A 15,259-nucleotide genomic window follows, 5' to 3' on the forward strand; every position below is an offset into this window, starting at 1 on the left:
TGAGGGAGGAGTGAGAAGAGATCAGGGAGGGATAGAGTGAGGGAGGAGAGAGAAGAGATCAGTAAGGGAGGAGTAGGAGGCAGACTAGGTTAGAGAAAGAGAAGGTTAGACTTGAAATGAGGAAGACTGCTGGGAGAAGTGGAGAGTCACAGGGGAAAAGGGGAAAAGAAAGGAAAAGAAAAAAAAAAAGTTTAGGCCGGGTTGATTAGGGTTTGGAGCCTTTGGGCAATTGGAAAGAAAAAAAAAATTTGGGGTTTGATTTGGCCGTTTTGAGATTTCGTTTAGTTGTTTTAAAATCCTAATACATTTCTATATAAAAAATAATTTAAAATACCCTAAAGAGTTTAAACCATAATATCTTATATCATATCCTAAATAATATAGAATATAGATTATATAATATATAGGGTTTAATATATAGATTATAGAGTATAAAAAATATTATGGTATATAAAATATATAGGGTTTAGTATTATGATTTAGTGTATAGATTATAAAGTATAAAGAATATACTAATTCATTTATTCATTATACTAATTTTAACAGTATTTGCCTCTAACGGGTATTATATTCATTTTATATCACATGAAATTTATTATATAATTTAATTTCTTTAATGTTTTTTTATCAATGTATTAGATAATATATGAAATGAACATATGGTAAAGTTTTATTCAAAATTTCCGTATTTTGATAACAATTTTCGTCATTTTTGTCTAATTTTGTCTAAATTAAAATTTCCAAAAAAATTTATTCGAAATTGAAATTTTACTATTTGACTATAACATGGTAAAAAAAAAATAATAATAACAAAATATAACAAAACTAAAGTAAATAATAAAGGAAACGTGGGTTCGGTACGTTTGTACTAATGGGCTATAATATAACATAAACAAAATCCCCAGTTCCCTCTGTTCAGCGTTCAAGGCTGGCTCTCAGATCTGGACTCATGGGCTACCTGGCGCTGTAGCCCAATAACGGGTATAAACATAAATCGCAGGCTAAAGCCTAGGGTGCTTTGAGAAATTGAAAAGCAATCTAGCTAGGGCTTAGGGATTGGGGGATAGCGATAGCGATAGCACTTGGGAGGAAGACAGCCATGGCTGCCGTGCAAGCAAGCTCGAAGATTGATGATCAGTCCCTATACATATGTAGCATCGAGTACAATCATCTAGATGAGGCTGCTTACGTTATCCATGCCATGAAATTGAGGGATTTGTTATCATGCTCCTGCACTAACCCTAATCCAACAACCAGATGCCACAGTTGCTCCTCAAAACCCAAAGGAGATGGTAGTGAATTGTGGCAAGTGGCTTATATGGCCGACGAGGACAATCTTCCCCACTCTGTGGGTTGCGGTCTCCATTTCTCTCAGGTCTCCTTCAATACAGTGACCCAGCAGCTCAGCACTTCTCTTATGCATTTTCCCGCACTTGCATCATTGTCTCCACTCCAAATCGTTCGCGCCATTACAAATTCGACATTTGTAGCCGAACATGGACCCTAATCTCTCCTCCTTTTATGTTCGAAGGTCGCCCTTTTCCCTATAGAAGGCAAGCTTTAACGGTGTTGGATGTGTATGATGGTGGTGCTCATTGCCTACTGTTTACCTATCAATGGCGTCAAACTTCGCCTATAGTAGTCTACCTCATGCACAGTGATGCTATGGAGACTATCAAAGCTCTGAAGCTGCCAGATTATCATGGTGAGTTTCCTCTTGATATTTTCAGACCATGCCAGTATAGTTTTGTCAATCTCGGAGGTCGAAAAATCTGCCTTGTTATGGCCTGTTTCATGAACACAGAGTATTGTGAGTGGATGGGTGAGAATGAGGCCGAGTTCATGCGCTTTTATGTCATAACGTTAGAATTCTCAAAACGGGACTCTGATTCGAAATGGGACGTCGAAATCCTTAGTAGTCGCATCTTTGATAACCATGTTAAACGGGAGCGGTCTCGTATCTTCTCTGCTTCACTTCTTGGTTGCTTTCTCCCGGTAAGTTCATTTTGCTGATTAATTATGTTTATGCATGCTCGGTTGGTGCCTCAGTATTGAGTAATATGTTTTCTCTAGTATGGAAAACTACATTTTACTCATACGCTGCTGATGATTTTAATAAATTGATATTCCTTAATTTCTTTAATTATACAGAATCTTGTGTGAACTAAAAATTACCAGTCTGTGATCAATATAATTTTATATTTTCCTTAATGTTTAAATGGAATTTCAGCTAGCTAGTGGTTCGTTAATTTACTTCATGTTTGGACCAATCCAACATGCAACACCCAAGATGTGGATTGTTTTTATGCTGTAGAAATAGCTAGTAGGATTTGATGACTACATAAATTTGGGTTTTACTTGACTCATTTAAATTTTTGAGATTTCCTTCCCCTCTGCTTGGTTGCACCTGTATATATTCTGGGAAACAAAGAACTGGCTTATTTAATTTAGTTACAGGTCCCCTTTTGTGCGTGGCTTTATCATGACATGAATATTTCTGCTTTTACAAGTACAGCTTGCATTTAAGGAGAAAAATATTTACAATATTCGCTACTGATTAATTTAATGCAACCATCTAGTTATTACTGTTTTCTCTAATCTTTGGGTACCTACTGTTTTCTCTAACTACTTTAGTTACAGGTCCCCTTTCGTTATTACTACTGTTTCTATGATCTTTGGGTTGCTACTTTATTCTCTGATCCTTGGTTCTTTGACTCCTGATGTCTAGACATAAAACTGCCAATTGAATTGGGTCAATTGGACTGACTGACGACATGCAATTTAGGGCTTTGAAATTGATCCATCCTGTTGGAATGATCAACTGTGGTTGAATATGATCTCTAAACATTGCTTTAAATGTCCATCTCAACCTCAAGTATTCATCTATATATATATATATATATATACACACACACACACTTGCATCTGAACCTATGTGATTGTTTGCTTTAAAAAAATTGGTAGTTTTTGTTAGGGGCTCTAAAATCATGTTCATACAATTTAGGGCTTTTAATATGATCCATCCTTTTTGGATCATTCAACTGGCTGAGTATATAGGATCTCTAAACATTTCTTTGAATGCCAATCTAGACCTGAGTTGCAAATTGAAGTGGGTCAATTGTACCGACTTACAACATGCAACACCCGAAATGTGGATTTGTTTGGCTGCTGTAGAAATGGCTAGTGGTACAAAGTTTTCTGAATGCAAGTTGAAACTCAGCTTCAACTCTCATTTATTAGTTTTCTTTCTAGCAATGTCCTTTCCAATAAATAAATTAAAACCAAATTAGTAAATAAATAATAAAGGAGATTGGATATATTTCTATGAAGAATATAGAAAGTGTTACACATTATGTATGCATGGATGTGCGTATTCGTTGTTTTTAAACTGTGCACTTATAATGCAGTTTTGTGGTCCTGGATAAGGTATGGCCTTTTAGTTTTACCCAGATAACCATTCTTTATAGTATCTGTATATTACATACTAATCTCTATGCACAAGCGATAGTAATTTTTTTTTTTTTTTTTTATCGTAGATATTGTAATTTGTAGCTCATCAATATTTTAGCTTTGTACAAATGAAAAATTTTAGACTGATCATAATTAATGATGACCTTGTTAGACTTGGAAATGGACCATGTTTTTACTTACTCGATGCTTCAATATTTCTTTTTCTTTTTTTCGGCCACTGATGCTTCAATATTTAAAGTAGCTACTCACATTGAAAATTGAGGTAATTAACATATGAAAGATAATTGAGGTAATATTTTATGCGTAGGGGGCCAAGTTAATATCTCAATATTCTTCTTACCAAATTTATTAGTAGTTTAGTACTAGTATCTTATGTACTAATATTATATGTTAAGTTATACAAAAAACATCACCTACCTTCATCTAAAGGCACACAAAGATAAGCGATGATATTTTATCAGAGGGCTGCTATTTGCACACCTTTTTTTTTTTTTCTTTTTGCACACCATTTTTGAAAAAAATCAAAAATTAAAGAAAAAAACACTCACCCCTCACCCAACACACCCCTTCATTCTCAAAAAAAAAAAAAAAAACACACCCCTCATTCTCAGCCTCACCCCGACCACCTCCCCTCCTTCACCCGACCCACCCACCCAGCCCCCTCCCTCCCTCACCCGACCACCGCAAGCAGCACCTGACCCCACCCCCCCCAACCTCCTCCTCTCTTTCTTTTCTTCTCTCCTCCCTCCCTCCCTCCCTCCCTTCCTCTCTCCCTTCCTTCCTTCGTCTCGCCTGCAACACCAATGGCCGAGCACATCGTCTCCAGCTAGCAAGTCGGCACTGGTCTCCGAGCTCGCCTGCAACATCGCGCCTCAAACTGCTGCAACCACAACGAAGTACCACTGCCAACAAAAAAATCGCAGCTGGTTCGGCGGCTATATGCCGAATGGGTCGTGGATGTTCGGCGGCTACTTGTCGAATGGGTTGTGGATGTTCGATGGGTGGTTGCCGAAGGAAACTCAAATTTTTGGCAGACCAGTGCCGAACGAAGGAGAAAGCAGAGAGAGAAAGGGAGGGAGGGAGGAGAGAAGAAAAGAGAGAGAGGAGGGAAGGGTGGGGCTCAGGTGCTGCTCTTAGTGGTCGAATGAGGGGGCGAAGGGCTGGGTGGGTGTGGCTGGGTGAGGAAAGGGCTGATGAGGGAAGGGCTGCATGGGTCAGTGAGGGAGAAGAAAGGGTTGGGTGTGTGTGTGTGTTTTTTTTTAGTCTATTGATGGGGTGTGCAAAAGAGAGAAAATGGAGTTGGTTTTTGGGTGTGAGAATGAGAGATGTGTCTTTTCCTTTGATTTTTGATTTTTGATTTTTTTTACAAAAGGGTGTGCAAAAAGAAAAAAAAAAGTGTGCAAATTGCAGCCCTCTTTTATCAGTATGCAAGTCTACAACTCGTCGTTTGAGAACAAACCAGTAATAACCTAGTTTTATTAAATAAAATTTTGTTTAATTAGTGTAAATTAATTATAATTATATTATGTTTATAATTTTTTTTTAAATGGCTGTTTTAAAAAAACCCAGCAGCTTCTACACTTCTTAGTTGTTTTAGAATAAGCTTTTGATTGGTTTAACAAAAGGTGGCTGGGCGGTGTTGTGTATTGTGTGTGAGTTAGGCGGTGTGTGTGTTTCGGTGGCAGTGGTGTGTGCTTGTGGTGTTGTAAGGCTGGGTTGTATTAAAACTTAGCTTAGAACACCAAAACAAGAACCCAGCTAGCAGGAACCCAGCCAACCCGAGAAAAAGAAGAAAAAAAAGGAAGAAGAAATGAAAAGAAAGAAGAGAACCCGAGAGAAAGAAAGAGAAAGGAAGAAGAAGAGAACCCGAGAGAGAGAGAGAAGAGCAACAAAGAAGGATAGAGAGAGAAGGGTTTAGAGAAGGAGAAAGAGAAAGCAAGGAAAGGAAGAGAAGGTAATTTTCAGTTTCCATGGATGCTCTGTTTTCTGTGATTTCGATTTTGAGTTTTGATTTCTGTTTTGGTGAGGTTTATATAGTTTCTAGAGTTGTTTATTGAAGCACAAATACCATAGAAGTTGAAGGAAAGAAAGAAAGGATTTCGGGTTGGGGTGTAGTGATCAATTTTCAGATTTTGGGATTTATGTTCTTTATGTGGATTTTGAATTCTATGTTGATTTGAAGTTGGGTATTTGATTTGGAGTCTTTAAATATGTTTTAGAAGTCTAAAAAATTGATTTGGATGGTGAGAATTGAAGTTGGATGAATTTTGGGAAATCTGTCATTTTTCTGCAATTTTTGGCAGTTTTCGGGTAGCCTACTTTGAGACCACATATCTTGAGTTGTAGAACTCCGTTTTGTGTGCTCTTTGTATGGTTGTAAAGAAGAGTTGCAGAGATTTAAAACGAGTATAAGTTTGCTCAATTTGTTGAAGGTTTGATAGGGTAAATAGCGAGCCAAATATGAGAAAAAATAAGGAAAATTTGGGCTGGAGGTTGAAGATCATGAACAGTGCCTCAGCCACCACCGGCGCATGCGGCGGCTCCGGTGGCCGAGGAAAGCCCCTCCCCACTGCATTTTCGATTCCGAGTCCAATGGTGGTCTCTGTTTTACGATCCGAGACCCCTAACTTAGTGTTTTCACTACAAACACTAGAATTAGAGTGTGAGTGACTTTGATTCCGTAATTAATTGTGGTTTTTTTGTACGGAATTAGGTTCGGAGACACGAGGCTATTTCTAGCAGCGGAATAAGTTTGTATTCGAGGTAGGGGGATCTAGGGAACCTTAAACTACAAATTTGATTATATGGAGTCTTTGTTGAAAAATGCAATATGTGTACTAATATGTGATTTATATGAATTATTTTAATTATTTGAGCAAGATATGAATTAGTTAATTATTATATATAATTATGTGCATTTATTTGAATGTGAAGTATGATTCATTGAGAAATGAAGATTATGATGGTGAGGAGGGATGAGAGTTAAATTTAAATTTTGTAGTGTGCGTGAGAAGTGAAGCCATTTCCGTTGCGTATAGATAAAACGATCTATTTTCCCAAGGCGCATTGGGACCTTCGATTGCATATCAAAATTAGGATGCCTTGCACTTTAATTGCAGATTAAAGTGAAGAGGTGTTGCAATTTAATTTTCAAGGTATTATTAAGGAAGTGTAGCATAACATTCATTTATCTATAAGATTATTATATATACACATATATATATATATTATCTGCTTCATCTAAAGGCACACAAAGATAAGTGATGATATATTATCATTATGCTAGTCTATGACTCGTCGTTTGAGAACAAACCCAACTAGGTCACTAATCACTGTAACTCAACCCAAACGTGCCACCTAACAGAGGCAATTAGAAATAAAATATACCAACGGTTATGAATTTGCATAATTTTATATGCAAAGATTATATCAAGATCAGCTAATTACATATGTAATTCTTTGGACTTTTTTTTTTTTTCCTGCAAGACTCATTTCTCCGAATGGTGACATAATTTTCCATCAATTTCCATGGGCTTTTTAGTCATTCTCGTTACTTGTTCCCCGACTGCTTTTCTCAGTCACTATTTCTAGCTTTTTGCAGCTCGTTGATTATGTAGTTGGTTATGAAATTAGATTCATGTGCATTCCACCCAAATTTTCTACCCGAGCTTACCTAGCCAAGCAGTGACACGCATGTACTTGATCCGCACTTCGTAAAAAGCCAAAAAACCACAAAAAAAAAAAAAGGACATACATATCTCAGGTTTAAATCTCAACCGAATCCTGGCGGTTGGATTTTTGTGCAAGCAGATCATGCAGCTAATTATAGAGGGAGGAAACTAAGGCACACTCCTCTTCCAAGTTTCAAGCACAGACTTGATAGATTAGCCGGCATATATGTTAAAAATCAGAAAGTTATGTGCAAGACATCGAACTGCATTTTACTTTATGCCCTGTTCAAGTGCTTTCCAAATCAGTGACCACTTTCGAAGGTCACTGGTTCTCAAGGACTCAAGGTTCAAATCCATTGTTAGTTTCACATTTCTATGAATTTATCAGCAAACAACATGAAGAGGTAAAAAGAATGACAAGGATAACATGAGAATGCATGTTGTGTAAATAAAAGAATGTGACTCCTTCATAAACATCGTACACTGAATACATATTAAAAGATCATGACATTACACTTAGCACTTGATTGAGCCCTATTTTATTTATTGTTATAAATCAATCTCACCCTACCACATGTTAACTATTATTTGTTTATATTTCATATGAAATAAATATTTTGTAACTCTCAGTTATACTTGTGGTGATAACTTTATGACTTTACCATTATATCTCACTTTATGTATATTATTGCATGTCAAACCATGCATTGATACAATAGTATTCCCAATATTACAAATTTAGTTTTCTTTTTATAATCTAAGAACATAATATATTGAATGTAGTGTGGCAACACAATATGGACAGATCAAAAGTCACTGCAACTTCATCTAAAAGATTAATCAGACACTTAATATGTACCATCGCCACACTAAACTGTCATGTACTTGAGAACAGCCCCACGAAGCTTCTCCATGAAGTCTGCTGCTTGCTTCTGCAAGTCATAAATTAACATTTATACAGATCTTCAGAGTTTAATTCACTATGGATGCAGTTACTGAATAAGATTTAACGGTAAATTTTGTGTGTTTGTATTTCTATTTTGAGAATTCTTCAACTATACTAGAACTAATAGTATTTCAGGTAAGTGGACCAGTGACTGCTATACTTGGACAGACATTTTTACCTGTATGAGAAGTTGGACTCGGGTAAAAATGAAGATACCAAAACAGAGTTACCTTCAATTAAGTTTTACAACAGCAAATCTCTTGCTTGGTACTCCTCTAAATCCTCTCTATATGTGCTCTTCTAAGGCCAACTCAAGTAATTCGAAGTGTCAAGAACAAGAGTGGACCAATCCAACAAAACAGAAAGCTTTGTGTAATTTATGCGTACTAGGTTAGCATCCAGGCAGGTTTTTGCTTCATACAAGACTAAGCTTTGTGTTCATCAATGGGCAATGTGGTGACAGGAGGAGGAACTAAATTGCACTTTTTCAGTTGAGTTATGTAATTAAGAGAAAGTGCTTCCTTACGTTTAGCTTTAATTTTCATTAGAACATCTGCTACCCTAGGTAGTAGTATAAGAATTGTTGCATAGCTAGTAATACCATGTTAAGGTAAATACTGTATGTTTTATAAGTGATCTTGCAATTTCTCTGCCTCAAGCTCGGAAATACAAACAAATTCATGGGATAAAGATAAACTATCTCAGGCAATATGAAAGAAGCTTTTCCAAGGAAATTACCTGGTTACCCTTCTGCGCATTTGCTATGTTTTCATCAAGAAGTGTTAACAAGGATCTATTAAGTTCGTTGCGTTCAACCATATCCAGTAGCTGCATTGTCAAGATTCATTGACTCAGTTGAGCAACACAAAGTACAAAAATATTAACTTCAACGCTTGATTGAGTGAAAAGAGCAGCACATACAGTTGCTTTTACATCCTTTGATGTCAAGATTTTGGTTAGACTTTCCTTTGCTTTAATGAGGTCAATTTGCATTTTATCATACGCTTCTGTAACAGAAAATGTAGCAAGGAATTGCAGGTTTTAGTAAGCAGGAAAGAATGCAAACTCGTTATCACTAAATTTTGTGAACTTTATCAAACCTGTTCCTTCCTGCAGGGCTTTCTGCAATGCTTCCAGCTCAATCAATCTATCTTCTGTTTCCTAGTAAACCCATCAGAATATTTGCACACTGTCAATCTATCAATTAACTTGTTGCAGGAATCGACCCAAATGTATAGTTTCAGTAAGGAACCTGAGTTTTTGATACAGCAAACCGAAGCTGACCTAGCTCATATTGTAGGTGTGAGAAAAATTCCTTGTTCAATCTGCATATACATATGTTAGGACAAAAGTTTTTCAGTAGCAAGGCAGAGGTTTGCGGCCAAAAAAAAAAGTATACATATATTATACTCATTAAGAGAGTAAACACCAAATAGCAATACACTAAAAATGTAAATTGGAGTGCAATATAAAGAGTAAATGGTAAATGCCAATGCCCTTTCGAGCTTAATAGCACTTCCTTCCCCTTAAGAACAAGACTGGAAGAGGGTGGGTTTAAGGGTTCAAAATCATCCAGTGTGTAGCACATCTAACTTAGAAAAATATTAAATATCAATAAATAAGCAAAGAATTAAATAATAAAAAGTACAAGTAGAGGACATGTTACACCCCCCCCCCCCCCCCCATAGCATAACCACACACACATAATGAATATATAAAAAGGTGAGCTGCTATCATTTTCTTTTCATTCATTTAAGCGTTTCCTCAAATAAATGGCATGCATTCCCTACATTCTCATTCTCTTTAGAGCTAACACAGAAATGGGTTTAAAGCACTAACCGTAGCCTCAACCTCGAAATCTCGAACTCAAACTCCCGAGCTTCGGTATTGAGAAAGTACTCGATCAACTCCTCCGCAGTATCTGGCGCCACCCGAGACTAAAAGCAAACAAACAAAAGTACAACCACACAAAACAATCACAAACACAAAACCCCAAAAATTATATATTCAACAAAAAGAGACCCAATTCATGAAAATTCAAAACCCAATTCTCAAATTACTTGTCTAACAGCTCTACGGCGCTCTTTTTCTTCAAGCACTTGGCGCTCGAAGGCTTCTCGAGCTTCGGAGTCTCTTTCGAGCCGTCTCTGGAACTCTCGTCGGGCCAAATGGCCAGTCTGCGGCGGCCCGAGCACACCTTCTGGATCCTTCCTTGGATTAAAAATTAAAAAAAACAATTGAAAATTGAAAATTGTATGCGTTGCAATTGCAATGAAATTTGAGAAGCAGAGCAGAGTTTGAAGGGTACCCATCCAATGCAGGAGATTCTTGTGGGCCTGGAAGAGCTCGTTTTGGGCCTTGTAAGTACGGCGGAGCTGGTGGTGGCGATGCCAATGCTTAGAGCGGCCATTGGTTTTTGAAGCTCTGTTCAGCCTCTGGTTTTTGCTTTGTCTTCGTTTTGTTATCCATTTGGGTGGCACAGAAAGTAAATAAGACAATGTTTATGGCGCGAAACCCAACCGTTATCTGAAGGAAAAATGGGATTGCTCATTTGCTAATAGAAGCCTCTCGCGCACCCTCTTGATTTGTTTGGGCTTTAATTCAAGTTTGGGGTATTTGTAAACTAATTGGACTTAGGGTATTTACATTTTAAACCCTTCTCATTGAGTTTCAAGCCCACTATACTCTTTGAACCAATTTAGAAAATAAAAATTAGATATTAATAATTTGTGGGAACTGTAGTTAGACCTGGCAAAATACCCCACGACCCGTTAACACGACCCGGAACGACCCGTAAATTTGAGGGTTTGGGTTGGATGTTAGCGGGTCGTATCAAAAACGTGTTGACCCGATAACAACCCGTTAAGATAACGGGTCGTGTCAGTGCCAACCCGCGAAACCCATTAGACCCGTTAAAAATAAGGGCATTTAGGTAATTTTAGACACCTAACAAAACTTAAGTTCCAGCCTTTCGGAAAACCTAATTCATTTACTCATTCTGTCATTCAGCACTCAGCCGCCTCCCCCCCCCCCCTCTCGACTCACACTCACTCTCCAAAGCTAATCTCTCTCAATCTTTCTCTCACAAATCACAATCTCAGTCTCATTCATTCTCACTGTCACTCATTCTCAGACTTCTCAGTACAAGCACCAAGCTCTTAGTCTTAGTCTCTCACTGGAGCTCGGATCGGAGGCTTCGGGTGTCGAAGGTCTGGACTGGAGCCTAGATGTGACAGACTCGGAGAAGAAGAACGAGCCGTCGAAGGCCTGCAAGTCGAGCCGTCGGCGAACCAGATGGCAGAAACCCTCAAACCCAGGCCAGAATCACTCTCTGTCTCACTCTCGATCTCGATCTTGACAAATCCAGAATCAGAAGGCAGAAACCCTCAAACCCAGAATCACTCTCTGTGACTGTCTCACTTAGTCACGCAACTCTCTCTCTCTCTCTCTCTCTCTCTCTCTCTCTCTCTCTCTCTCTCTCTCTCTCTCTCTCTCGACATCATAAGTCAGAAACCCTCTTTGATTCTCAGTCAATCTCTCAACTCTCAAGCTTTCAGCCTCTCACTGATCTCTGGAGTCTCGACTCTTGATTGATCGATTCCCTCTGTCTCAGTCAATCCCTCAATCTCTCAGCAACATCATCTGGTCTCTCATTTCTCTCGTTGCAAATCAAAGACTCAAACCCTCAAAGAGTCAAAGGTATTTCGAACCAGTACATCAATACCTATGAGTTATGAAGTAATCTCACATTTCTATTATGCTAAACCAAGTGAAATATGTTATGAAGTAATCTCACATCACTGTGTATTTGACTATTTGTGAATTGTGATTTGTATGTGTGTGTTAGACTTTCATATATCAAGTGAAATACTTTCATGCTTAGCTTTTTTTATAGCAGAGTTCATTTGCTGTGAGTTAAGAGTAATATTGCTTAGCTTGATATTCTTGTTTTTATATATAACTATTAAATGTTCATTGCAGATGAATCCGACAAGTAATATTGATGAGGAGTCTGGTGAAGTTTCAGTGAGAAACAATGTGGATGAAAGTGCTGCAAATGTAGATGCTACAACAACAGATACAAGCCCTACAAACAAAAGGGGTAGAGGCATAGCAGTAAGTAAGCGTAAATTAAGATCTCCTGCTTAGACTTTGTTTGAACTATTGCCTATGAGTCAAGATAAAAAGAAGCGTGCTAAATGTAGACAATGTGGTGTGATATATATCTGTGATAGTCAATGTGGGACAGGTAATATGTTGAGTCACATGAAAAATTGTCCTAAGAAAACACATGGTGATTTGCAGCAATTAATGCTATCACAATCTGGATTGCGATCCCCAAAATTTGAGCATGAGAAATTTAGGGATTTATTGATAGAAGCAATTATCAAACATGATTTGCCTTTTAGCTTTGTTGAATATGAGGGCATTAGAGCTTTGTTTGCTTATATATCCCCTGATATCAAGCTGCCTTGTAGAAATACTGTAAAGGCATGTGTTTTAAGGATGTTCAAAAGGGAAAAACTTAAACTTGATAATTTGTTAAGTATGGTTCCATGAAAGATTTGCTTAACATCTGATTTATGGACCTCTGTGACCACTGATGGGTACCTAACTCTTACAGCCCACTTTGTTGATCAAGAATGGAGATTGCATAAAAGGATTTTAAACTTTTGTTGTATGCCCCCTCCACATACTGGTGTTGCTTTGTGTGAAAAAATTAATTCATTATTAACTGATTGGGGGATTGAGAAGAAATTATTTTCTATTACTTTGGATAATGCTTCTGCAAATGATTGTTTTGTTGAACATTTGAAGAATCAATTGAACTTTAGAGGTCTACTATTAATGAATGGTAAATTCTTTCATGTTCGTTGTTGTGCTCACATTTTAAACTTGATTGTTCAAAAGGGACTAAAAGAAATTGATCCCTCTGTGATAAAGATTCGTGAGTGCATCAAATATATAAAGGGTTCAGCTGGGAGGAAACAAAAGTTCTTTGATTGTGTTGCACAAGTAGGGATAGTAGGTAATAGGAGAGGCTTAAGACAAGATGTGCCTACTAGGTGGAACTCAACATACACCATGCTTGATAGTGCACTTTTTTATCAGCGTGCTTTTATCAATCTAAGGTTAAGTGATTCAAGTTTCACTTTTTGCCCTTCTACAGAAGAGTGGGATAAAATATGGAAGATTTCAAAATTTTTGGGGTATTTTTATGAAGTTACTTGCTTATTTTCTGGAACAAAGTACCCTACATCAAATTTATTCTTCCCTAAAGTGTTCATAATCCAACACAGTATTAAATCAGCCATGGAAGATAGGGATGATTTCATGAGAAGGCTGGGAACTTCTATGAACTTAAAGTTTCAGAAGTATTGGTCAGATTACAGTTTTATTCTTGCAATTGCAATTATTTTGGATCCTCGTTATAAATTGCAGTTTGTAGAATGGGCTTATACCAAGCTTTATGGTCAAGATTCTTATGAATTCAAAAGTGTTAGTGACACATTGTCTTCTCTTTTTGATTTGTATGTACAAAATCTGCCTCATCTTGTTAATTCAAATCGTCCAAGGAATGAGACAGCTAGTCACACAGAAGATGGAGACATCATTTTTGAGGTAATTGCTTGTTTTCTTTATATAATTGCTTGTTTGATAATTGTTTGTCTTTTTTTTATAAGTGCTTGTTTGATAATTTCATGTTTTTTATAAACCTTTGTAGGATTTTGATAATAGTTATAACAATGGTGTAGCTTCAAGTACAAAAACTGAATTGGATAAGTATTTTGATGAAGAAAGGCTAGACAGAAAGCAAGAGTTGGATGTTCTTTCTTGGTGGCAAATGGAGCAATTTCGTTATCCTATTCTTTCTCATTTAGCTCGCGATGTGCTAACAATTTCTATTTCCACTGTTGCATCTGAATCAGCCTTTAGTATTGGTGGTAGAGTACTAGATCAATATCGTAGTTCATTATTGCCTGAAACTGTTCAAGCTTTGTTATGTGCTCGAGATTGGATTTTTGGCAAGGGAGGTAAATTTTATGTATCATTATATTAGTATGTTTCTTTTTTATTCTCATAAAGTAATATTTGTAATTGGATTTTTTATGTATGCTTAGTTTTAGATAAAGAATGTGCTGACTTGGAACAACTTACTGAAGATGTTTTCAATTTGACTAATGAGGATAGTGGAACCAGATCTAGACAATGCTCTAATAGCATTTCTATTGATTGATAAAAGGTGCTGTTACTGCTGTATAGCCTATATTTCTATTGTTGTGGTTGTAATATTTCTATTGATGATTGATGCAATTGAAAAGTATTGTATCTCATCTCATATGTGTTCTCTTTCAGGAAAGAATTAGAAAAGTTCTTGGTGTGGAAGACTGGAAGAGTAAAGATATTTATATTATGGCTGGAAGCCTAGAGCATTTTGAGTCTTCATGTGCATTGAATATTTCATAATTTCATTTACTTGTTTGTTTTCTCTTTTGCTGTAATTTTGGAACATTGTATTTAAATTTGGAACATTGTATAATTTGTATTAAAGTTTGGGTTGTTATTTATTTTGGAACTTTGTTTTGAATTTTGGGCTGTTAAGCCTATTATTTATTTTGAAACTTTGGATTGAATTTTAGGCTATAATTTCTAATTTATTGTAAGATATATATTAATTATAAGTGTGTTTAAAAAATAGTAATTTTTAACGGGTTGAACGGGTCGTGTCGTGTTCACCCGTTTTAATTCGTGTCGTGTTCGTGTTGAGGTTTTTGTCACCCGTTGCTTAACGGGTCGTGTCGTGTTAACCCGTTAAGCTTAACGGGTCGTGTCGTGTTTGACCCAAACCCGTAAAAAATGACCCGTTTGCCAGGTCTAACTGTAGTGGGTAAACAATTATTATCCCACAGATCAATTCGATTCTTGACTTCTCCCTATTTAAAAAAGAACATATGATTTATTGAAGGGAAAAATTTATAAACAGGACATATACTTTGATGGTTGTTTCATTTCAGGACATAAATTTTGATTCGTATTAATGAAGGACACATACTTTCATTTTGTGTCAATTAAGGATCATGTTTTATCTCAATTTTGGCCTGATATTAGACCATCAAAACTCTACCAAACTTAACAAACTTATACTTGGTTTAAAGCTATGCATGTCCTC

At 36.8% G+C, this 15,259-nt stretch overlaps 1 protein-coding gene across 1 annotated transcript; it reads right to left on the bottom strand.

The window, feature by feature from the left end:
- Positions 1-7,787: 7,787 nt before the first annotated feature.
- Positions 7,788-10,557, bottom strand: LOC147273848 (dimethylallyl, adenosine tRNA methylthiotransferase). Its single transcript, XM_086227389.1, has 8 exons — positions 10,397-10,557; positions 10,149-10,295; positions 9,928-10,025; positions 9,341-9,413; positions 9,189-9,249; positions 9,010-9,095; positions 8,827-8,916; positions 7,788-8,074 (listed from the first exon to the last, which is right to left on the bottom strand). The coding sequence occupies exons 1-8, from the start codon at positions 10,496-10,498 to the stop codon at positions 8,012-8,014; spliced, it is 720 nt and encodes a 239-aa protein (XP_086083515.1). The 5' UTR covers positions 10,499-10,557; the 3' UTR covers positions 7,788-8,011.
- Positions 10,558-15,259: the final 4,702 nt, after the last annotated feature.

Source organism: Dryas octopetala, chromosome 9 (genome assembly GCF_963921425.1).
Source record: "Dryas octopetala chromosome 9, drDryOcto1.1, whole genome shotgun sequence".
NCBI classification, from domain to species: domain Eukaryota; kingdom Viridiplantae; phylum Streptophyta; class Magnoliopsida; order Rosales; family Rosaceae; genus Dryas; species Dryas octopetala.